Consider the following 23,219-nt stretch of genomic DNA (forward strand, 5'->3'; position numbering starts at 1 on the left):
CTGTTGGGTGCAGCCCAACCCTGGGGACCCCGGCTACAGAGCATGTGTTCCTGGAATGGGTGCCAGCCATCTGGTAGGCGGAGCTGGTCCCAGGGTTTCTGACTGCCTGCCTTGGTTTGCTGAAGTTGGTGCCAGCCTACTGGTGGATGGGGCAGGGCTTGGGCCTCTGGCTGCAGAGCTGAGGATCCCTGGGCTTATATGGGCACACTGGTGGGTGGAGCACCATCCTGGGCACCCTGGTGGCAGGGCCAGGTCCTGTGTGGGCAGGGGACTCCAAGGATCCTAATGCAACTGGCGTGCTGATGGGTGGAGCTGTGGCCATGCTCACCTATCTGTTTGGTCTGAGTCTTCCCAGTACTGATGCCAACAAGCTGCCTGGTGGGGCTGAGACGTCTTCCTAATAAGTGACAGGGAGGACTTCAAAATGGCACTTGCCAGCACCCGTGTCCTTTGGTAGAACGAGCGCCCTCAAGTGGCTGCCACCAGTAGCTCTGCCCCAGGGTGAGCTCCATTTACCTACTGCCTCTCCAGGAGCTCTCAGAGATGAGCAGGTAGGTCTCACGCAGGCTCTTTTAAATTTCTGCATTCACACAGAGTCTTGGAGTGGCTGAGATTTTCTGTATGTACTTGAAAAGCAGAGTCTCTAGCTGCTAAAGCTGCCTGGCTCTCCTTAGAGTAAGACCCACTTTCCTTCAAACCAATGTTTTGTGGGCCTATTGTTCTGGTGCCTGACCTACAGGCTAGGTGCCCAGCGTGGGGCTCGGACCCCTCACTTCCTGGGAAGAACATCTGCAGTGGTGATTATCCCACTCTGCGTGCATTGCCCACACAGGGTACGGCTCTTGACTATACCATGAGTCTTCCCAGCTTACCCATCCTGATGTGGTTGCCTTTCTATAGTATATATAAAAATGTGTTTATGTATATAAATACGTAATTCTAGACACATTAAATTATAAATATATACATATATATATTTCTATATATATAATTATATTATTTTCATCACAGAGTACTGCTGAATCCTCAGTGCCATACTGTTCCTCAAGAAAACCATTGAGCTATCAATGGTGAGTTGATCACAATATCTCACTTCCATCCTTGAAGGAGGAGAGGACTATCTTTGCTGAAATTGATAGGTACACATTCTCGATGTGGGTTTCACTTTCCTGCTTGCAGCACATTGTCTGGTGCCAGTATTTGAGGGCTCACAGAATGCAGGACTGAGTGACACAGACTATTTCACAAAACTATGCAGGACCAAGAGATCCTCTAATAGCATACCAGGGGCTCAGAGGGCAAGTGGCTGTGAGATTCAAAGTCGCTATCTCAGCCCCCACATTCCAGAAGCTGCTGCTGTTCTGGAGCAATGGAATGACCTCTACAAAGCACATGTGATGTGCACACTGGGATATGGGAGCCCATGGTGCTGGGTTGTCACTCTCCAGGGATCAGACACACTCCACATCTGTCATCCTTAGTTCCCCCACGAAGTAAGATACATGGTCCTTGAACCAGCATGTAGAGTGACCCCACTGATCACCACTCCCACTGACCCATGACGCCACCTACCATCCATCACTCCCAGGGACCCACAGAGAACTTGTACTTCCAGTCTCCCAAGAGTAGGTTCCATATTTCCACAGCAGGACTCTCCTCATTAGCCACATCTAGCTATTTACATTTGACTTCACATTATATTAATGTAGAAGGCCGGGCCCTGGGACACACTAAGCACATTTGAGTACACAATACCCAGCCTCATGTGGCTACCGGTTACCCTATTGACAGTGGTGACACACGACAGGCTGTTCCCAAAGCTAGAAGTTTCCCCCAGGAGGCACGATAGCAGTCCTACTGACCCATGAGCCGTGGTACCCATCTGGGCACTTTGGGCTCCTCCTGCTAGGGGACCAGCACACACAGAGAATTGTCCCCATCCTGGCAGGCAGTGCTGACCTTGATCCTAAGGAGTGTGCGGGTTACTCTGGCACAGGGGGAACAGCGAGGAAACATCTCTAACAGCCAGGTGATGTGTCTTGTGTTCCTGCAGTGAAGACAAGAATCTTCTCTTGTGTTTCAGTGGTGAATTGACAAGTCCAAGAGCAAGGGTCTGAGAAGGGCATCGGGCCCAGGGCTTCAGAACCCTGAGGGACAAAATCTGTATTACCTCACCAGGGAAGCCACTGGAAATGGCCAAGGTCCTGGCTGAGAGCACAGGGGATTTAGAACGGATCTCGGGCAAGAGAGAGTGACCATCAATTGTGGTGCAGCAGCTGCTGCATCTGTGAGGGCCCAGCATTTGTCCAGTCTCTCTCTCTGAGCTTCTTTAGGAGGAGAGGAAACCAACCAGAATCCTCAAGGAGCTGTCCTCAGATGAGGTGATCTCTCCAGATGAAGGGAGTGTATGTCAGTGTTGGGAGGGGTGGATTATAGTGGATGCTATGGTACCACCCAGATCTCCTCCTTGTGACTAGCCCACTCATTTGCCCAGGGCCACTGGAGTTGGTGGATGAGGACTCAAAGCAAAATTCTTTTCCAGAATTGCCCTCCACTGAAGGGGCTGCCTCCCTGGGGGCAGCTCGTTGTGAGAGACTACTCACAGGATCAGTGTGGGGAGGATACAGTGGCATGACCCCCTCGCCTGGATTAAGCTGATCTCTGCAGGGTCTTCCCTTTTAATGTCTGCTTTCTGAAAATTACTATGACCACCGTGCTCTGAAATGGAACCAAAAGTGAATAACAGAATGAAATGCAAGTTAGACACAGAGACTTAGCCTTTGGAGGTTGAAGTCACGGGCAGGGGCAATCTCTGTGCCCTGTCAGAAATTCCAGGAGTATGACTCCCATGTATTTGTGTTGGACTCAATCACAAAGCTATATCTCAAGGCTTCTGTGCCCTGATGGTTATTTTGGCAAGTCAGATCATGTTGTTGTCCCAGTGAATAAATGGAACAGAATTAGTAACCATTTACCACTGCGATTGGAGAAGGCAATGGCACCCCACTCCAGTGTTCTTGCCTGGAGAATCCCAGGGACAGGGGAGCCTGGTGGGCTGCCATCCACGGAGTTGCACAGAGTTGGACACGACTGAAGTGACTTAGCAGCAGCAGCAGCAGCAACCACTACTATTATGGTTAAAGTATTTATACATCACACAGTAAGGCAGAGGAGTATGGATGGATGGACTCCAAGTTAGATGTTTTCAACGGTCCTCCTGTTTGCATTTCATGGGGCACAAGGAAGGGGCTCCAGGCTGGGTACCTACAAATGTTAGTATCCCCTGTGACAAGGGATAGGTCAGCTACAGTTGAGGCACTTACAATCAGCCTCCTGTTTGCTTTCTGAAATGAATAAAACAATACAGACAGCGTAAATAGCCAGTGTTTGTCTCTTATAAATACCTAAATGCAACAGTCATGGCAAGGACAAAGAGGGGCAAAACCTTGTTTGAGTAAAGGACAAAGGGATCTCCACTCCCCCATCTTTTGGGACAAGGGAGACACCAGACATGTGAAGCAAGGCTCCTTGTGGCTCAAAAGTCAAGGGATAATGCCAGACCATAATGAGTCTTGCTCCTCATGGAAACCTTCACTTCGAGGTCCGTCTTGGCTGAGGGGTGTATGTACAAACGCAGGGGAGTGTCCCAGGGAGGTCAGGTGTAGAGAAAGAAACCAGATGATAGGCCTGAAGGGAGACAAAAATCCAGGACTGCCTCATATAAATGGTTTTACCGCCTCTTGACTGTGCTCCTGCTCACCAGGTGTGACATCCACACTCTTTCTCTCCAGGATTGCATCTCTGCCTGCTTCTGTCTCAACTAAGCCATTTCTTTATGTGCTCTCCCACTTGTCGTGCTATGTTTCTAATAATAAACTTTGTGCCTGCATTCACAGTTTCTGCCTCTGTGATAAATGCATTTTTCACTGGAGGCAATGATCCATGAAACAGTAGCATTCAGCCTCTAGCCCTTGCTAGTCTCCAGGCTAGGATTCCGGGCTCTCATCCAGGCTACCCAGGTTCAATTCCTGGGCAGGGAATTAAGATGTCACTTCACTCAACCACTCACTGCTGCCTCACGAGATCAGTGCCACTGGGAGGAGCCCAGGTCCTCACCTTGGCCCTGCATGGACAGCGCCTGGACAGAGCTTCCATCAGTCAGTCAGGAAGGACCCTTTCCAGCTTCTTGGGACTTCAGCCCCATGGATGTGGCAGCACCTTCCTCCAGAATGTCTTTCCACCACACCCCAGATATCAGACCAAATGGGATGTTTTTTCCCCCAAACAACATGCTATTGTTACTTATATGAAAAGTGTTTTTCTGTCTTTGTATTTAAATTGGTGAGTTGATCAGGTATTTATTCCCAAACTGTTGGAGGTTTACCTAGGATCCCATGTTCCCTGCAGGCAGCTTCCAGGAAGCAGAGGGAGAAGAGACGTGAACAAGGACCTGGAGTCTCTCGCCTGCCCTGCAGTGTGCTCGGTGCTCAACAGACAGCAGCCAGTAGGTGTAGCCTGCGATGAAGATGATTCCCTTCATGTGTTGAGGAGTTTTTGAGAAAGCCAAACGTGACTTGAATCTCTCCAACTGTTTCTAGTCACTACTCTGTGTTGCCACTTTCAAATGCAAGATCTGATTTACTTTCCAAGGCTCTTGTGAACGTCAGGGAGGGGTCCCCCCAGCTCCCTCCAGTGCTCTTTCTGCCCTTCCCTCTGCAGTGATGCTGCCCACAGTCTCAGTGAGCTGAGGATGTGCCCCTGCCTCCTGATGCCAGACACAGTCTCCCCTGGGAGGCCGGCTGCCTCCACACGATGGGACTTGTCTCAGCACCTGCAAGGTGCCCGTAGGCTCCCCGACAGCCATGAGCTTCATGAGGGCAGGTATCAGGCAAGCGACAGTGAGAGAACAAGGGCAGTGGGAGTTTTATTCATAAAATCTAGCTAGGATACGCACAGTGCCACACTTTTCACCTCCAAGGAGAATTCTGAGGTGTGTGAATTCAAGTTCAGTGCAGATTTTGCCACTGTGGTTTCCATAACCCATCCTCATCTATGGCTTTAGGGCCTGACCACCTGGATAAGCTCATCCATTAGGTTAAGTGCACAGCCACCAGTTTCAAAGAAGACACTCCATTAAAAGCCTATCAAAAGTTTGGGGGTGCTTAGCAGGACGTCTTCAACTATATTCTCCAAGACTGAGTAGATTGTGCAGCAAACCAATGTCCACTCACCACTCCCCATTTTGCAAATTTTTGGTGTACCTAGATCAAGCAGCATAAACAGGTGTCTAACTGTTTCTGACCACAGTGTAACATCCCTTCCTGCCCCAGGAATTTTATCTAGGACAGAAGACGATCTTCTAATGTGTATGTCCCATTTCAGATTTTCTTCTCACCCATAAAACACTGTGTATAACTCTGGCTGCTGCCACCACCCAGGTTCATTACCATCAGCTCTCACAGGATGAACCCAACTTCCCAAATCCCCAAACCGCCCTTAAGCATCAACACTCAAGTGCTCCTCCTGGACCTCACTGCCATGCACCGAGTTGCCATCTTCTGTGGAATTAGGGGACGTTTCTCCACCTTCCTCATGTGACTGCAGCTCTTAGATCATCACTCTAGGTGTTGGGGTGTCCTGCTTCTAGTGTCCCCACTGCGAACACAGGGCCTTCCAGAGAGGACAAGTTCCATGAAGGTTTGTGGAATAAGTGAGCCAGAGCGGGGCACTTATTAAGTCGGATCAGGCTTTTTGTGCTTTCTTTAAAAATTACTTGAAAAAATCCAGTTGAACAGAGATAGTTTAGCTGTATAAAATGACAGACAAGAAGTACAGAGGAACTCACCTCAAATACATTTTATTTCCTAATTCTTACTAAGTAATATCATATTTCCAAAATAGTTATTTTCCAAGTCCATGTAATCTTGTTCTGGATCACAAAATAAAATAAGAGTTCACAATCACTTTTACCAAACAGCAAAACTCATGTTCTTGAACTGGTGACCACAAACACACTGTGATCAACGTTACTAACATAATTGGACACTGAAGCTCGTTAGGCCTTCTATTACAAGGAATAACATTTGAAAAATTTCTAAAGGAAACAGAAGTGGATCTCCATGTTACTGTAGAGAACAGGAAGCCAAAGATGCTACACACCAGTTCCCCCAACTCTCCCAGCCGTCACGACTGAGAAGGCTGAATGCTCCCTCTTCAAACACAGAGGGAAGCATCAGCCTCCCTTCCTACCCCCAGGACAAGCTGCTGGATGTGGGCCTGAAAGGAGCCTGGCTGCTGCTCTGGCTCAGGGCCCCTCTTCCTCCTCCCTCACACCTATGCCCACCGGGGTGGGAAGAACCTGGGACCCCTTCCATTGACCCTGTGCAGATAGTCCTTGACTTTCTGCTTGCTGGTCTCTGCATAGGCCCGGGGACCCCACAGGAACTCGTAACGAGCAGGGTGGCTGTAACGCACCTGCCGGTACTGCAGGTACCCCGCCCGCACCCACACTTGGGTCAGCAGCTCCTTGGGCTCCCCATAGATGCAGTGCTTTATCCCAGCAAATACCCCCATCCTGCTGAGTGCTCCCCAGATGTTCTCCTCACTGACCCGGTCCCCTGCTAGGAGAATCAGGCTCAGGACCGTCACCAGGAGGCCAGCCTTTGGTATGCTCTGCTCATCCGTCTGCATCTCATTGAGGGTGAGGCCCAGGATGGGGACCATGACATAGATGTGCTCTCTGTGGTCCACCTCTTTCATATCCAGGCCAAAGGCCAGCCGCAGGCACTGTGTGGCTTTACGGAAGACCACTGGGAAGTGGGCCTGGTTATCCCTGAGGACTGTATTCAGCATTTCAGCCTGGAAAATCGGCTCCTTGGTGCCATACTTGAGGAGCAGGAACTCCAGTAGCTGAGTCGTCATCCCATTCAGAGCCTGCTTGAGCAAGATCTCCGCATCTCCAGCGGCAGAGGAAAATGAGACTGGAGGGAAGGAGGCCAGAGGGGTTGAGGCATCCTCCGCCTCAGCCCCCAGGAGCTGCGCCTCCACTGGGCCCTCGGCCTGGATTTGGCCCTGAAGGTCTTCCTCAGAAGTGCAGAGCTCATTCGTCGGGACCACAGGCATGATGACTGGGGTCTTGTGCCCAGTGTGGGTGTGGCAGGGGGCAAATGGAGACCACTGACCTGGGAAAGAGAGAGAGTGTAAATGGTCTCAGTTTTGAGATGCTCCATGGGTGGCTTTGACTGAGTCCACTTACTGGTCTTCCTTGAGGGCTGCTCTTGGGCGTTACAGGGGCGCTCCTCCTTGGTGGTCAGTCCCCTGTCAAACGAGAAAGAGAAATTCCGGCTCAGGCTGCAGCCAGTACAGCCTGAGGTTCTGGGCCTGACAAGGTGGGGGGATTAGGGCCTTTTGAGGTCCTCTCTGTTCTGGGATGGGGAGCCCCTGTGCACACTCAGGACACCCACCTCACCTTGGCACTCCTGTGACCTCAGAACACAGACCTCAGACCTCCACTTTTGCCTCCTGGTTCCTGGAGCCCCCGTGAGACAAATGGAGGGGGCACCCCGGGGGTAGACTGTGGCACAGACCTCGGCCTTCAGTGCTGGTATGAGGGGTTGACTCTGTGAGGTCCCCCCAGATCTGGGGTAGGTAGTCCCATCGGGACTTTACTTTGGGGTCATCTGAGTAGGACCTACCATCGGCAGCACCAGCTGCAAGAGACCAAAGCCAGAAGAGGGGCAAGGCCGGGTACAGGGGGTGAAGGGATAGAACCACCAAATCAGGCTAGGCCAATCAGCCTGCTATGGACCCCATCTTATGGAAGGGACAGTCATTAGGGGCCCATCTGACCCCTGTGGTCTCTCTCAGTGGTAGCTGAACCAGGACTCACCAGGGCCTGGCCTTTCAGCAGAAGCCAACCACAGGCCTGCCGGTTGGTATGGAGGGGAGTGGAGCCAGGGGCAGGTGTGTCAACCCATCCAAGGCCTGGCCCCCTGAAGCAAGCACCTGGCAGCAGATGGGAGCCTTTACAGGCAACCTGAAACATACTTTTCTGTACTTTCAGATAAGAGACAAGCTATGGATCCCATCTCCATCCCCTTTCCCCTCCCCTACACTGGGCCAGAGCTGCCTCTCCACATGACCTCTGTGACATCATGAAACAAGTAAGGAAGGGACTACTTAATTGGCTGCCTGGCCCACGACCCAGATTCTAGAATCTCCAGACAATATTGGAAACTGAGACCCTGGTCTGAGGCCCTTCTGCCCTGAGCATTCACTGCTTGGGTAGAGAATGCTCCTGAGGTAGACTGGCTTCCCACGAGGCGCTTGCAGCCCCACTGGCCCCATCAACTGATGGGGAGCCCACAGCAGGGGACCGCCATGATTCCTCCCTGGATCCAAACGTGGATTCTCAGGGGTGGCTTTGGAGAAGAAGGGTGACCAACCCGAGAGCCCAAGACAACCTGCCACCACAGGGCCCAAACCCAGAAACGGCCAACGAGGATGAGAACAATGCCGTCCTCAGGCTGTCCTTCCCTAGAAGCTCTGGGTGATGGTGGAGGATGCGGCCGTCACCTCTGCACTGGAATGACGAGGGAGACATGGTGGTCATCAAAGCAGATCTCTTCCAGACAGAGGTCCTGCAGTGCAGGGGCGCAGACAGGATCTTCAAGACAGACAGCATCAAGACTTTCATCTGCGAACTGAACCTGGATGGGTTCAGGAAAATCTGACCTTCGGGTCACTCTGTGGGGAAGAAGAGGATGATGGTAATGTAGAAAGCCCTTCTGGGGAGACTAGACTAGACAAGCTGAGTGCTGGACTGGTTTCATTTCCCAGGAGAACTTTTTTCTCGTGAGAGGGTGGTTAAGGAAAGAGGAGAAAGCAGGACCTGTCATGTTCCACCAACCCCCTTACAAAGGGTCCATAGGGGTGACTCCAGACCCTGAGGGGCCACTTGAAATCAGGGAGAGCCAGTAACACTTCAAGGAAGGCTGACCCTGAGGGACCTCTAGGGAGCACACTCACTAAGGCCTCATAAGCTGCCAGGAATGAAGAGACTTTATCTCCATATTTAGGCAAGGTCAAGACGTGGTGGGGAGGAGGGCAGTGAGGAATTGCTATTCTCCCACACAGCGGCTAAAGTGATTCATTTCCTTTCAGATCTATCGGAACTCCAAGTTTCAGGAGACACCTCTCCTCCTGCAGGACATCTGGAGGAAAGGTGACCCCAGAATAAGTGCTTAGCCCTCCACCAGCGCAACAGCGACCCCAAAGAGAAAGAAGCAAGCTGTGGTGACCAGACTCCTAAATTCCATCACAATGAGTCCACCCAAGAGGCTGACAAGAAGGCCCAGAAAGGAATCCAAACAGCTCACAGAACGCTTGGCTGGTGCTCATTTGTGTTCTGTGGCCTTTGGTCTATGAGCAGTGTAGCTGAGGGGGCCAGGGCAAACCATCTCCCTAGCGAGCAGGGTGGGCCCAGTGGAGAGGGCATGTCCAGCAATGCCACGTCTGTACCCCAGCTACTGCAGGAAGGGATGGCACAGGGGAACTGCCCTAGAGCCCCACAGAGTACCCAGGTTATGGTTTGGTGATGACTATGTACATCTATTATTCCATTGTGATGGTTGTCATTTCAGCTGTGGCCCCAAATGAGGCCCCTGAGGTGGATGAGCAGGAGGATTCCTCAGTTTACAAGTGTGCCCTCTGTAAGCAGTTTAAGGACAATCCCAATCCCTGAGCCGCCAGGTCCCTAGTGACACTCAAAAGCACTCTCTTGTAATAAAAATATGTATTTCTAGCTCTAATAAAGTACAGCAAAACTCCATGGGAATAAATAAAGTATTGAATGAGAACTGCAAGTCTGTGTTCTTTCTGTCTGTCCATGCTACTCACACATGGCACTGGGTGAGCCCGATGAGGCTGGAAGCCCACGCCCCCAGGCAGGCCTCAGTCCAGTCCCCATGGTACCTTTTCATCTGAAGCAGTAGCATTTCACACATTCGGCCAAGAGTGTGGCTCTGGAGCCATGCGCTGAGGCCAGCCCAAGATGGGCTGGTCCCTGCTCCTTGCCTGCCACACAGCAGAAGACCCGGTCTGGCTCCTGACCATGGGGGTGTCACCTTCCATGAGTCATGCACCCTGAAGCAGAATGGGCTCCTCCTGGGTCCGCTGATGATGCCACAAGTTTCTGATCAGCAGCTGAGCCTCTCCAGACCCTGATCCAGGGGCAACCGCAAGAGGCCTGCTGGAAAGCAGGGTCACCCCACTCACCAAGGGCCTTGCAAAAACATGACTTCAAATCCAAACACAAGTACAAGTTTCCACAAGGTGAACACCAGCCCTTGTTGCTCTGCCCCCACAGCTGTATTTAGGAGCCTAACTTTGGATATGGAGCAGCCAGGCACTGTGTCCAACACACATGCTTTGTGAGCCAAGGGACACTTTACAGTAGGGCAAGGGTCACCTGCAAGGACAAACCACGGCTGGTTTCTGGGCCTGCGGGCCTCTCCATGTGCTGGAGGCCTAGCCAGCTGCTGACACGCAGCCTCACCCCCGGCATTCCCCCATCGGTCCCCTGGACACTGTTCCAATATCGGGGAATTTGGACCAGAACAGAGAGGGGAAAGCACTAACCGGTTTCTTAACAACACATTTCTCTCAAGCACAAAGACCCAGCAGGGCCAAAACGAGTGGTGACATCTTTTTGTAAAGGTACAGTCCTGGAGACTCTTGCTGAGCCCAGAGTCCTGGCCCCCAGCCCTGCACCAAGTGGGCAGCTCACTGCAGGGTGGGGCGGATTCAGACCGAACCAGACCAGCATGTCCAGGGCATGGTGGCGACCAGATGGTGTCACCATGAGCTGGTCTCTCGGTCACCTTCCTCTCGAGAGCCCAGTCTGGAGAGGCCTCCTGACCAAAGTGGCTCAGGTGCTTGGGATGTCCACCTGGAAGATGTCCTTCCTGGCGCTCCCCAGGACGGGCTGTAGCAGCCAGCGAGGGTCGGCGAGCGCAGTCAGGCACTTCCATTGCAGGTCGGGCAGCATGGCTTGATTCTCCAGCTCCTCCACCTCATCACAACCTAGGTTTTCTGGGCACAGCAAAGTGACCCCCATCCACGAGACCTGTGTGCAAAGACAGGACACAGAAGGAGAACAAGGCGATTCAAAGTCATGCCTGCTAGAGACTAAGACTGCATCACAGAAGAGACCCAGAGTGAACTGGGTCCTCTGGCTGAGCATTTCAGGCGGGTTCACCTCAGCAAAGGGAACTCGGGGTAAGGCCAAGCAAGGGAGGGAGTGAAATGAAAGGGAGAGGCCTGGTGCTCCATGAACCCACCAGGCCATGGGCACCTCTCAGTCTGCCCACTGCAGGCTTCAGGGACAGAACAGGGGGGCACCAGCGGGGAGCCTACAGACATCAGGTCCCCAAGCGATTCACCAGCAGACAGGAGTTGCTGTGGGGCCTCACTCCTGTGGAGTCAGGGGACTTGCTCAGGCCCGGCTGCAGGCATTAGGGCTGGGGAACCCAGACTGGGTGCTGTTCTACCTCTTATGGTCTCTGCTGGGCACACCCTCCCCGCCCCCCACACACACACACACAGAGGCAAGTGCCACAGGCAGACCCGGATATGCCTCTGCCTTTCAGAGCACAAATGGGGACTGAGGCCCAGAGTGGGGGTCAGACACCTCGGGCCACCATTTCCAAGCCCAGGGACCCTCGCTGCCCCTCTGAAGAAACCTCAGCCCCATCCCTCCTCCCCCTACCAACCGGTTCAACAGAAAACAAATGACCACAAGCTGGCTGAGATCCAGGGCAGCACCAGGGGCCATGTGGGCAGCGCGGGGCAGGGTGTCACTTGCCAGCGATCACTCCGTGGCCGAACTTTTCCCTATCTCGCAGCAAGGCCTGGATCTGGACAGGGCTCATCCCCAGCCTCTGCTCTAGCAGCTCTTGCCAGTCCACATCCTCCCAGTCCCAGTGCCCAATGTGGACAGCCAGGGTAGAGTGCTGGGTCCACATAGCACGGGCCACCACCACATCTCCACGGTCTTGACACCGTAAGGCTGTCGGAAGGACAGACAGCCGAACTTCATCTCCCAGGGCTCCCAGGACCTCACGTGGGTGTGGAAACACAGAACCACAAAGGCCAGGAGCCTGACACAGCAGCCTCCAAGCTCACAGCCCTGGGCCAGACATCAGCTCCACATGTCCGAGCATCCTCCAAGCCTGCTAATACAGAATATGGGGGAGGGGATGGGTCACAGAGGGCTGGCTCCTTCCATCCATCTCCACACTGTCCGTTGACAGGGGTTGGCAACCCAGAGGACCCATCCATCACATGCAGTCTGTGGGGAGGTCAAGAAGGAGGGCGGGGCAGTGGGAGAGAGGCATGTGGTGAGTTCCAAGACAGAGGGCCCTTAAACCCTGGGAGCAGTGAGGCAGGAGGGCAAGCCCCTAGGCTTCACAGCCCAGTGGCAGGGCTGTGGTCCTCTTTCAGCACAGACAGACACAGTCCTGGGCTTGGCTTCCCCCGGCCCAAACACTGCCCCCACCCCACCCCTCAACTCCCTGGCCCCATCCCTGCCCATGCTCTGCAGAATCCCCATCTTAGCCCAGGCCTGCTGAGCACAGATCCATGCAAACCAATCTGGCCTTGGCCCTGGACGGCCCTGCCAGGTGTCTTCCCCATGCCTTTGGGAACCACGTTCCTTGCAGCCCTTCCCACACCACTGCCTCCACTGTCAGCAGATGCCCCAGCCCCCACCTAGAGCCTAGAGAAAGAACGAAGGAGAGCGGGAACTACTGGGACGGGTGCACTCTGTGTCACTGCTAAGGCCTGGAATGGCACCATGCAGGGATTACAGAATTCAAACCTCAAATAACCCACTATGTTACTCTCACATCTTTCCATGGCTGAGGAGGTGCCAGGGATAGAGAGATAGCCCATTACTGCAGGGGACTTGATCACATGCACCTCCTTCCTCACTTCTTTCCTTGTACCTGGAAGGGCGTCCCTGTTTACTGGAGTGGGGTGATGGCAGGGGAGCAGAGCCGCTGGCCTGAACCTCAGTAGATTCTCAGCACCTCTAGCAGGGAGCTTCCGTTTCCACGAGACTATGAGGATGGGGACGTAGTCTCAGAGGCACCCAGCATAGGGCATCCTGGGCCTTCTCTTCCCCAAGCACAGCAGAGCCACAGTTCTCACAGGCCCAAGAGGTCCCACATGATCTGCCTCCTACCCTGGCAGCCTGCTCTCCTTGCCCCTGGATTCACCCACAATAGCTATGAAGGCCATCCTTCCATCCTTGGAACATTCCAGTGTGTTCCTACCTCAGAGTGTTTGTAGGGTGTGAGGAGTCACATTGTGTCCCCTCAAGTTCAGGTGCTGGAGCCTCAATCCCAAGTACCTCCGTGTGACCTTACAGACAAAGGAAAGGTCTTCACAGAGCTGATGGAAGTCCAGTGAGTTCATTAGGATGGACCCTCCTCTAACAGAATGGCTGTCCCCATACAAATGACACATTTAGAGACAGACAGGCACACAAGACAACTCCAGGTGAAGAGGAAGCCCAAGCCCAGGCACACCCACCATGGCCAGCAATGCCCCGGAAGTGAGAGGGGAGAGATGGGACAGACTCTCTCCACAGCCCTCACAAAAGCCAATGTCAGTTGACACCTCCACGTTGGCTGCTGGCCTCCTGAACCAACATGGTTTGTAGTTTGAGCCACCCAGCCTGTGTGACCCTGACATGAAAACTTTTCTCCAAAGAAGACCCTTTCTCTAAAGATGACACAGAATGCCAACAGGCACATGAAAAGATGCTCAACATTCTTAATTATTAGACAAATGCAAATCAAAACTCCAATGAAGTATCACCTTATACTGGTCAGAATGGTCATCATCAAAAATCCTATGAAGAATAAATGTTGGAGAGGGAGCAGAGAAAAGGGAACCCTCGTACACTGTTGGTGGAAATGTAAGTTGGTACACTCAATATGAAGAACAGTATGGAGGTTCCTTAAACAACTACAAAACGAACTACCATATGATCCAGCAATCCCATTCCTGAATATACCTAGATAGACAGGAACTCTAATGTGAAAAGATACATGCACACCAACATTCATTGTAGCATTATTTACAACAGACAAGATATGGAAGCAACCTAAATGTCCATTGACAGATGACTGTATAAAGAAGATGTGGTATACACCCACACACAGACACCCACCCACCACACACACACACACACACACACACACACACACACAACACAGGAATACTACTCAGCCATGAAAAATAATGAAGTAATACCGTTTGTGGCAACATGAATGGACCTGCTGCTGCTGCTAAGTCTCTTCAGTCGTGTCCGACTCTGTGCAACCCCAGAGACGGCAGCCCACCAGGCTCCCCCATCCCCAGGATTCTCCAGGCAAGAACACTGGAGTGGGTTGCCATTTCCTTCTCCAATGCATGAAAGTGAAAAGTGAAACTGAAATGGCTCAGTCATGTCTGACTTCATGACCCCATGGACTGCAGCCTACCGGGCTCCTGTGCCCATGGGATTTTCCAGGCAAGAGTACTGGAGTGGGTTGCCATTGCCTTCTCTGAGGATGGACCTAGAGAGTATCATATTAAGTGAAATAAGTCAGAAAGAGAAAGACAAATATTCTATGGTAAGACTTATAGGTGCAATCTAAAAAGGTGATGCAAATGAAATTATTTACAAATCAGAAAGACTGAAAACAAAATTATGGTTACCAAAGGGGAAAAGCAGGGAAAGGGATAAATTAGGAGTTTGGGATTAACAGATGCACACTACTATGTATAAAATAGTACTACTGTAGCACTGGAGAAGACTCTTGAGAGCCCCTTGGACAGCAAGGAGATCAAGCCAGTCAACCCTAAAGGAAATCAACCCTGAATATCCATTGGAAGGACTGATGCTAAAGCTGAGGCTCCAATACTTTGGCCACCTGATGGGAAGAGCCAACTCACCTGGGCTTTGTCCTCTCCCCACCTGAGCCACTGCTCCTCACACCAGGTCCCCAGTCTCTCATAGACCTTGATGTCAGGAAGTCAGGACAGGCCTAGTGTGCTTTCTCACCCCAGGGGCTCCCAGCGCGGACAACAGGGGCGGGGATCTGTGGGCTTCTGTCAGTCCTCCCTTGGGGTCCCCTCAGTCCTCCCTCAGGACCTCACCTTGTCTCCAGGTAGGACTTCGGATTCTCTCCTGTCCCCTACTAAGGCCCCAGCCCTTATACCAGGACCTCAGTCTCTCTGAGACCCGGAATGTCAAGATTTTCACTCCCTCCAACAGTACCCCAGTCTCTCTGAGACCCGAATGTCAGGAAATACAGCATGTGCTCATCCGCCCTATGTCCTCCCAGAGGCCACCCTGCTCTTGGGCCCAAGGTCCGCTCAGTCCTTCCTCAGAGTCCTTACCTTGACTCTCAAAAGAACTAAGATCTTTCCCTCTGCCCATCTGAGGCCCTGCCCCTTCTAACAGTTGCCTAATGTCTCTGATACACAGATGCGAAGTCAGAACAGGCTGCCAAGTGCTCATCTTACCACCAGGGCGGCCCAGGGCTGACAGCAGGGTCAGGGATCTGTGGGGTTCCTTATATCCTCCCTCAAGGACCTCATCTTGAGCCCTGGCAGATCCGGGGATGCCCTTTGTGTTGAACAGAGGCGGGACCCTCACATCAAGGCTCAGGGAGCACAGACGGTGTATGAGCACATGCTGCATTTCCTGACATCTGGGTCTCAGAGAAACTGGGGACCTGGGAAAAGGGATGTAGCCTCAGGTAAGCAGAGGGAAGAAGTCCAGCTCCTCCAGGGTTTCAAGATGAAGACCCTCAGGGACGACTGAGAGGATCCTGGACCCCAGTCAGAGGAGACCTCAAAGAAACCTGTAGCTGCTATTGGCCCTTGGAGACCCTGGGGTAGGATGAGCCCAACATGCAGGGTCGCACTTCCTGACATCTGGGTCTCAGACTGGGGACCTCGCATATGGGGCAGGGCCTCAGGGGGGCCGATTCCCAGGTCCTGCGGGGTGTCAAATTGAGGACCCTGAGGAGGGACTAGAGGACCCTGGTCCCCAATCAGAGGAGACCTCAGAGAAGCCCATCTCTGTTGTCAGTCCAGGGCAACCGTTGGGTCAGGATGAGCGCAACAGGCATGCGCTGACCTCCTGACATCCGGGTCCTCAAGAGACTGGGGTCTTGGAATAAGGGGTGGGGCTTCAGTTGCGGAGAGGTGAGAATCCAGGTCCTGTGCGGAGGCAAGGTGAGGTACCTGCAGGAGGACTGGGGGGACCCTGAGTGAGGACCGACAGAACCCCACAAATCCCTGCCCCTGTAGTTGGCCCTGGGAGACTGCGGGGAGAGCACACTTGGCCTGTCTGACTTCCTAACAATAGGGTCTCAGAGAGACTGGAGGCCTTGTGAAAGTGGCGAGGTCTCAAAATGGCAGATGGGACAGCCCTGGGTGCTGCCTGGAGTCCAGGCTCCATGTGAGGATGGACTGAGGCTGTTAGACCCCAACGGGGAGGGATCTTGACCATTGCAAGAGGGTTTTGGAGGGCCCAGAGTGGGGTGAGCAGTTTCTTGACCTCTGTCTGGCTTAGGGACCTCAGGATGTGAGGTTTTCGGGTGGAGGGTGGAGGCTTCAGGTTGGCAGAGGCTGGACTGCCCGGACTGAGCAGATGCCTGCCCCGTGGTCAGTTCTTGGAGGCCAGGCGGGACATGAGGAGCAGCTGAGGACCAAGCATCTCCCCAGCCTAGAACCCCCGGGAGGCCCTGAGCAGGTGTGGCCAAATGTGGGGCCTCTCAGCACTTTCTGTACAGACTCGGGTCTTGTTCTGAGTTACCCTACAGGCCCCCAAAGGGGAAGGTCCAGGCCGTGCCAAGGGAAAGGGGAGAACCACAAGGGAGCCCTGAGGGGACCTCCCACGCCACAACTGGGGAGACCTCACAGAGTCCACTCCTCCAAGCACAAAAGGCCCAGGGCTGTGCCACACTCTACCCACAAGGTGTCCCGATCATTTCTCTCACAGGAGCTCCAGGAACCAGGAGGCTGAGGCGGAAGTCTGAGGCCCGTGTCCTGAGGTCAGAGAGCAGAGGAGGTCCAGGCAGTACCAGGAGTGAAGGTGAGGAGGGTTTCCTGAGTGGGGTTCCCTATCCCAGAACAGAGGAGACCCCAGAAGGCCCTAATTGCCCTGCTTTGTCAGTGCCAGAAATCTCAGGCTGTGCTGACTGCACCCTGGGGAGCCACTTCACTTCTTCCTTCAGGTAGCCAAGGGACTGGCCGCCCAGGATGAGTGCCCCTGTGAGGTCTGAGTGAACGCTCAAGGGGAGACCTGTAAGTGGCCTGTATCAGACCGCCCAAGGCCTCCCGTGGGTTCTGGGCTGGGGAGATGCTTGGTCCTCAGCTGCTCCTCATGTCCCGTCTGGCCTCTGTGCACTGACCACAGGGGCAGTGGGGTTCTCAGCCCAGGCCATTCCCACCCCCTCCTCCCCTAAGCCCCGTGGTCCCCATCTGTCCCCCTGTCTCACGCCTGTCTGGGGTTTGATCACAGGCATCGTGCTCTTGGTGGAGATGAGTGAGCTGAGCAAACTCGAAGAAGACCTTCAAGACCCAGGCGAGGCCCAGGGCCCGGTGGAGGTGCAGCTCTTGGGGGCTGAGGTGGGGAAGGCTGCATCCCCCTCGGCCTCCTCTTCCACAGTGTCCTCCTCAGCCCCTGGGGAGGCCTTGCCCCTGCAAGCTCTGAAGGAGATGATAACTAACCTGATGAACTTCCTGCTCCTCAAGTATCGAGCCAAGGAGCTGACCTCCCAGGCAGAAATGCTGAAGAAGGTCCTCAAGGACAACCAGGAGCACTTCCCGGTGGTCTTCAGACTAGCCTTGGAGTGCCTGCAGCTGGTCTTTGGTGTGGAGGTGAGGGGGGTATACCCCAGGAAGGACACCTATGGTATGATCCCTGCCCTGGGCCTCACCTGTGATGCAATGCAGAGCAATGGGCGGGGCCTGCCCAAGACTGGTCTCCTGGTGCTGGTCCTCAGCCTGATCATGAGGAATGGAGACCCCGCCCCTGAGGAAGTGGTCTGGGGAGCACTCAGCAGGATGGGGGTGTGTGTTGGGAGGGAGCACTCCATCTTTGGGGAGCCCAGGGAGCTGCTGACCCAAGTGTGGGTGCGGGAGGGGTACCTGGAGTACCGGCAGGTGCCTGACAGTGACCCTGCTCACTACGAGTTCCTGTGGGGTCCCCGGGCCTATGCGGAGACCAGCAAACAGCAAGTCATGGCATTTGTGCTCAGGGTCAGACAAAGGGCTTGGAGGGCCTTCCCACTCCAGTCTACAGAGGCTGTAAAGGAGAAGGACAAGGAGGCCTGAGCCAGAGCGGCAGCCAGGGTAATCCTTCCCTTTGCGATTGAAGAGGGAGCATTCAGCCTTCTCAGAACTGAGGGCCTGGGCCAGTTGGGGGAGCCATTGTGTAGCGTCTTTGGGTTCCTGTTCTTTATGATGACAGGCAGATTCATCTCTGTTTCCTTTAGAAAATTGTCAAACTTGAATTGTTGTAATGGAAGGCTAAATAAAGTTCAGTGTCTCAGCTTTGTGAATGAAGTTGATCACAATGTGTTTGTGCTTACCCAGTTCAAGAACAAGAGTTTTGCTATTTTGTAAAAACAGTTGGGAACTCTTCCATCTTGTTTTGTGGTCCTGAACAGGATACAGTGGAATTGGAATTAGGACTGTTTTGGAAATGTGAACTTACTGAGCAGTCGTATTGATGGGGGAAGAATTAGATGATAAAAGTAATCATAGTGAATTCATGCTTCTGTCCTTCTTGTGTATCATTCTCAAAAACTAAATTATCTCTGTTTATTTGGATTTGCCTGGGTTATTTAAGGAAGTAGCAGACAGTTCATCTGAGCCCCCTGCTCACTGGCTCATTTATTCCGAAGACCTTTATGGAGCTTCTGCTCCATGAAAGGCCATGTTAGCAGTGGGGACACTAGGAGAAGCAGGACACCCCCACCTCGAGCAATGGTCTCAGAGCCGCAGTCACACAAGGAAGGTGGAGAGATGTCCCCTAGTCCCACGGAACAAGGCAACACCGGAAGGGGTGGTGGGGCTCCAGGAGGAGCACTCAAGTGTCAGTGCCTGAGCCAGGGTGGTTTGGGGCTTTGAGAAACTGGGTTCCTTCTGTGGGAGGTGATTGTGATGAGGCTGGTTGGTGGCAGCCCTCAGACTTACAGGCAGTGTGCCATGAGGTTGATGGGAAAGTCTGAAATGGATCATTGCTGTGAGGTGTCCTTTTGCATCTTGGATAAAGCCCAGAGAAATCTCTTTCTGAGGCAGGAAGGAAGGGGTCCTTCCTGGCTCCTGAAGCGTTGCTGTTGACCACAGGGGCAAAGGAGGTGTTTTCTACCACCCCCCCATCTGCTACAAATCCTGAAGAAATGCGAATCTTGCTCTTTGAAGTATTTCCCTGTATTCCCTTGGCTAGCCAATCTCTCTGCCCTGGGAAAGCTGATTACCAAGTATACTGAAATGACAATTTATTTGGTCATCTGGACTGTATTTCAGCCACTTGTGAGCATGGTCTAGATTTCAGTGGGAAGAAATGTGTGAGGAGAAGCTGCAAATGTGGACAGGACATGCTGGGTGTCTGGAATCCTGGGAATAAGTTTCACAGCTGGGAAAGACACTGCTCCCCACCCCCAAACACACACAATGCCCAAATTGAATAATATATCCTCCAAGAGGAAAACACTCAGAGCAGCAATTTTGACTGGTTTTCTATTCTGTTTCCTATTGACCTGCCGATTTTCTGAGGTGTCTTGAAAACAAAACAGTTTCCTGTGGAGAGAGGGACAGACTCTGGATCTGAATAACACTAGAAATAAGTACGCGCCAGTAAAGATGTAACATCTGCCAGCGTCCCTGGGTTCAGGCAGGTTGAGAAGTGTGGAGGCAGCAGAGGATTTACAGGTTAAGGCTGTGCCTGGCATCAAAAGGCAGGAGCGACTTCCAGGCCTAATGAGGTGGTGAGGTCACTGTGGTAGGGGGTGCAGATGGGTGCAGGGGGCTGAAGGGGCAGCTTTCCGTGCTGAGTGCCAGAAACAATGGGAACAGGAGATGTGATTCTGCTCACATATGTGGCACCTGCCAGGTAGTCAGTGGACACTTGGAAAAGGTGGAGAATTTCAAGACCCATGTAACCTGCTCAGACTCTCCTCCCCAAAACAAAGGAGATTTTGTCGTCATAAATTCTAACCACTGTTCTTTGTTGAGCATTTGCTTGGAAGTGTGGGATTGAAGAGATGTCAGGTGCTCAGTCACCTTTGTCTTCCTCTCTCCCTGCACACATGGGGACACGACCTTGCCAGGCCTCTTCACTTAGGAAGGGTCACGTGATGAACCATGGCCAATGAATTTTAAGCAGAAGTATTTTTGTCAGGACCATTTGTTTTGAAGGAACATAGGCACCCAGGGGTTAATCCTCAAGCTAGGGCAACACACAGACACAAACCACTCCGAGTGTGGTTCCTCTCCCAGAGACTAAAGTCCTGCACCTCTGACCTTTGAGAGAGGCTGCCCCACAGGGAGCTGGCTGCAGGAATTCCTCCCACCACACCCACAGTCACACCCCTGCTGCCCCCCCTGAACCACACTGTCAGCCCCCTTGGGGCTGTGCTCAGTCTCCATCAGGAGGGCAGCAGCCAGCTGCCAAAGTTCCCTGTTGGGGTTGGGGGCATCCTCCTTGTGAGGTCCAGCCCGAGGCCACCCACTTCTGCTGCCCACAGCACCCCCCTTCCCCAGAACCTGGGCTTGGGATTTGTCCTGCCTGCCCCCCACTCAGAGCCGCTTAGGCCCTGGTCCTGATGACCTCATGTGTGTATCTTTATCTGGAAGTCCCAGGGCAGCATCCCCTTCCACAGTGCTTCAGGTGGAGCCAACAGGACTTGACACAGTGTCTAGGTGATCTCCTTGTGGTGAGTCAGTAGTATTCATTGCCATAGAAGTGCAGGGGCACATGTCTATGATCCTGAGGTGTATTAGACCATTCCTTGTGGAATCCCACGTGTTGGAGGAAACTCGGGGTCTTGTGAATGTGACTGTGAGGTCCTAGCTTTTGAGCCTGAGTGTGAGAGACAGAGGGGTATCTTATGAGCCATCCACAGAGCCAGCTAGGAGCTAGTCAGGCTGTTTGAGCAGAGGACAGGCTCTAGCAGATGGCAGGGTTGGTATCCTGGATGCTCTCCTAGGTGCAAGAGGCCCCAGACTCCAATGAGGATTTGGAAAGTAACCAGGTCCCAGGGGTGCAGGCTGCAAAGAGGGTCAGCCGCCCCATAGAGGTGGAAGCAGCAAGCCTCTAGAGATCCCATCTGACCTGGCTGGGAGAGGGAGGGGGGAGCAGATGCCTCTGCAGGTGAGCTGCTGCCTCGGTCTCCATGAGGACATCCGTGCTCTGGGGCCAATTCCAGGACCACAGCCCCGGGGGCCACTCCAGGATGGATACATGACACCTTCATAACAGGTACTCCTCATGCACCTTATTGGATATGACTGCTAGGTGTGGTTGGGATCTTGCTCTGGGTACATAAGAACCTCAGGCCTTTGGCTGCTAGGGTGCCCAAACTGCTCCCCACAACCAACTTATATGGAGGTCATTTCCAGTATCCAGCATCTTCAGCAGTAGCCTCTGTGTAGAAACACACGACCATGTTCCCAAGCTGATCTTGCCCAGGGCATCACAGATTGGACAGGTGCCACCCCTGGCTTAATGATTCTCAGTGAATGTTCTGCTCCTTTGTGAAGCCCCTGTGTTTCCTCACGGCTTCCCTGGAGGCTCAGCGTTAAAGAATCTGCCTGCAATGTGGGAGATGCAAGTTCGACCCCTGGGTGGGAAGATACTCTGGAGGAGGAAATGGCAGCCCATTCCAGTATTCTTGCCTGGGAAATCCCATAGACAGAGGAGCCTGGAGGGGGTCTACAGTCCATGGGGTTGCAAAGAGTCAGACACGACTGAGCGACTTGAGCACGCTGAGACGTACACCAAGGTAAAAGTTTGCTCTGGACCCTTGTATCCTTGGCAAGACACTTACCCCTGCCTGGATCTTGACAGACTTCTGTGGCAAATAATACTGGCAGACGTCTTAAAGCAGTTTTTGAGCAAGTACAGGGTTCCAGGTCTACACCTGGCCTTGGTTGGTGGCTTTTGCCACATCCAGGCAAAACATCTATGAGGTTGGATCAGGGCAGTGTTTGTGGGGCTTGAGAAAAAAGTGGATCCAGAGATGTTTCTGTGGTGGAAGAGGCCCGGTTAGTATACTATATGGGATTGGAGGTTAAGGGAGAGGAAAAGCTGAAGCTAATTTAGCAAGGGTTGTTTCACACTTACAGGTTCTGTGTGCTTGTGTTTGGTTTCCTTTTTGTTTCCTTTTTTAACGTACTCAGCATGTTTTGCCCAGAGTTCCCTTGTCTTTTTCATTGACACTGTCAATAGACTTTATTTTGACCTTTTCCTTTGTGACCCTTTAAGATTTGAATAATATTTGTGAAAATAGCAGAATCATATGCCCTCACCCCGTTTCTGCTGTCCCTAGTATCTTACCTTAATACAATACACTTATTACAATTAATGAGTAAGTATTGATGCATTATTTATTGTGAACTAAAGCCCATGCTTTATTCAGATTTCTATAGGTTTTACCTGCTCCAGGATCCTAACATTTAGTTGTAATGTCTCCTTGGGTTCCTCTTAGCTTTAACATTTCTTTATTTTCGATGATCTTGACAGTTTTGAGGAGTACTCAGTAGATGTTTTGTACAATGTCCCTTGATTAGCATTTGTCTGATATTTTACTGGTGCCTAGTCTGGGATTATGAGTTTGGGGGAGGAATATTACAGATGTTAAATCCCATTCTCATCACATCATATCAAGTGTATATACTATTAGCACAATTGATCACTGATGACACTCTCATTGATCATCTGGCTGAGGTAGTGCTTGTCATGTGTCTGTGCAATAAAGTGATTGTTTTATGCCCCCTTTCCATCCTGTCCTCTTTGGAAGAAAGTCTTGCTTCAGGGGTGGGGAGTTGTGCTCCACTTTCTAGAAGTGGGAGTGTCTGCATAAACTGGAATCTTTCTCGGTGGGAGATTTGTCCATCCTTGTTTGTGTAATTAAGAAATCATTTATTTT

The 23,219-nt window shown here is 52.5% G+C and overlaps 3 protein-coding genes across 3 annotated transcripts; 1 reads left to right on the plus strand and 2 right to left on the minus strand.

Annotated features, from left to right (window-relative positions):
• Positions 1 to 6,333: 6,333 nt before the first annotated feature.
• Positions 6,334 to 8,381, minus strand: LOC113888162 (melanoma-associated antigen 8-like). The gene is made up of 4 exons (XM_027535457.1): positions 8,366 to 8,381; positions 7,587 to 7,709; positions 7,256 to 7,366; positions 6,334 to 7,181 (listed from the first exon to the last, which is right to left on the minus strand). The coding sequence occupies exons 1-4, from the start codon at positions 8,379 to 8,381 to the stop codon at positions 6,334 to 6,336; spliced, it is 1,098 nt and encodes a 365-aa protein (XP_027391258.1).
• A 2,546-nt stretch (positions 8,382 to 10,927) lies between these two features.
• CXHXorf40B (chromosome X CXorf40B homolog) lies at positions 10,928 to 12,097 on the minus strand. Its single transcript, XM_027535458.1, is given in 4 exon segments — positions 10,928 to 11,114; positions 11,116 to 11,125; positions 11,864 to 12,016; positions 12,019 to 12,097. Coding segments are annotated over 4 exon segments (429 nt in total).
• Positions 12,098 to 17,604: 5,507 nt separating this feature from the next.
• Positions 17,605 to 18,399, plus strand: LOC113886695 (melanoma-associated antigen 10-like). Its single transcript, XM_027533022.1, has one exon. The coding sequence runs from the start codon at positions 17,605 to 17,607 to the stop codon at positions 18,397 to 18,399; it is 795 nt and encodes a 264-aa protein (XP_027388823.1).
• The last annotated feature ends 4,820 nt before the right edge of the window (positions 18,400 to 23,219 follow it).

This window comes from Bos indicus x Bos taurus, chromosome X (genome assembly GCF_003369695.1).
Source record: "Bos indicus x Bos taurus breed Angus x Brahman F1 hybrid chromosome X, Bos_hybrid_MaternalHap_v2.0, whole genome shotgun sequence".
NCBI classification, from domain to species: Eukaryota; Metazoa; Chordata; class Mammalia; order Artiodactyla; family Bovidae; genus Bos; species Bos indicus x Bos taurus.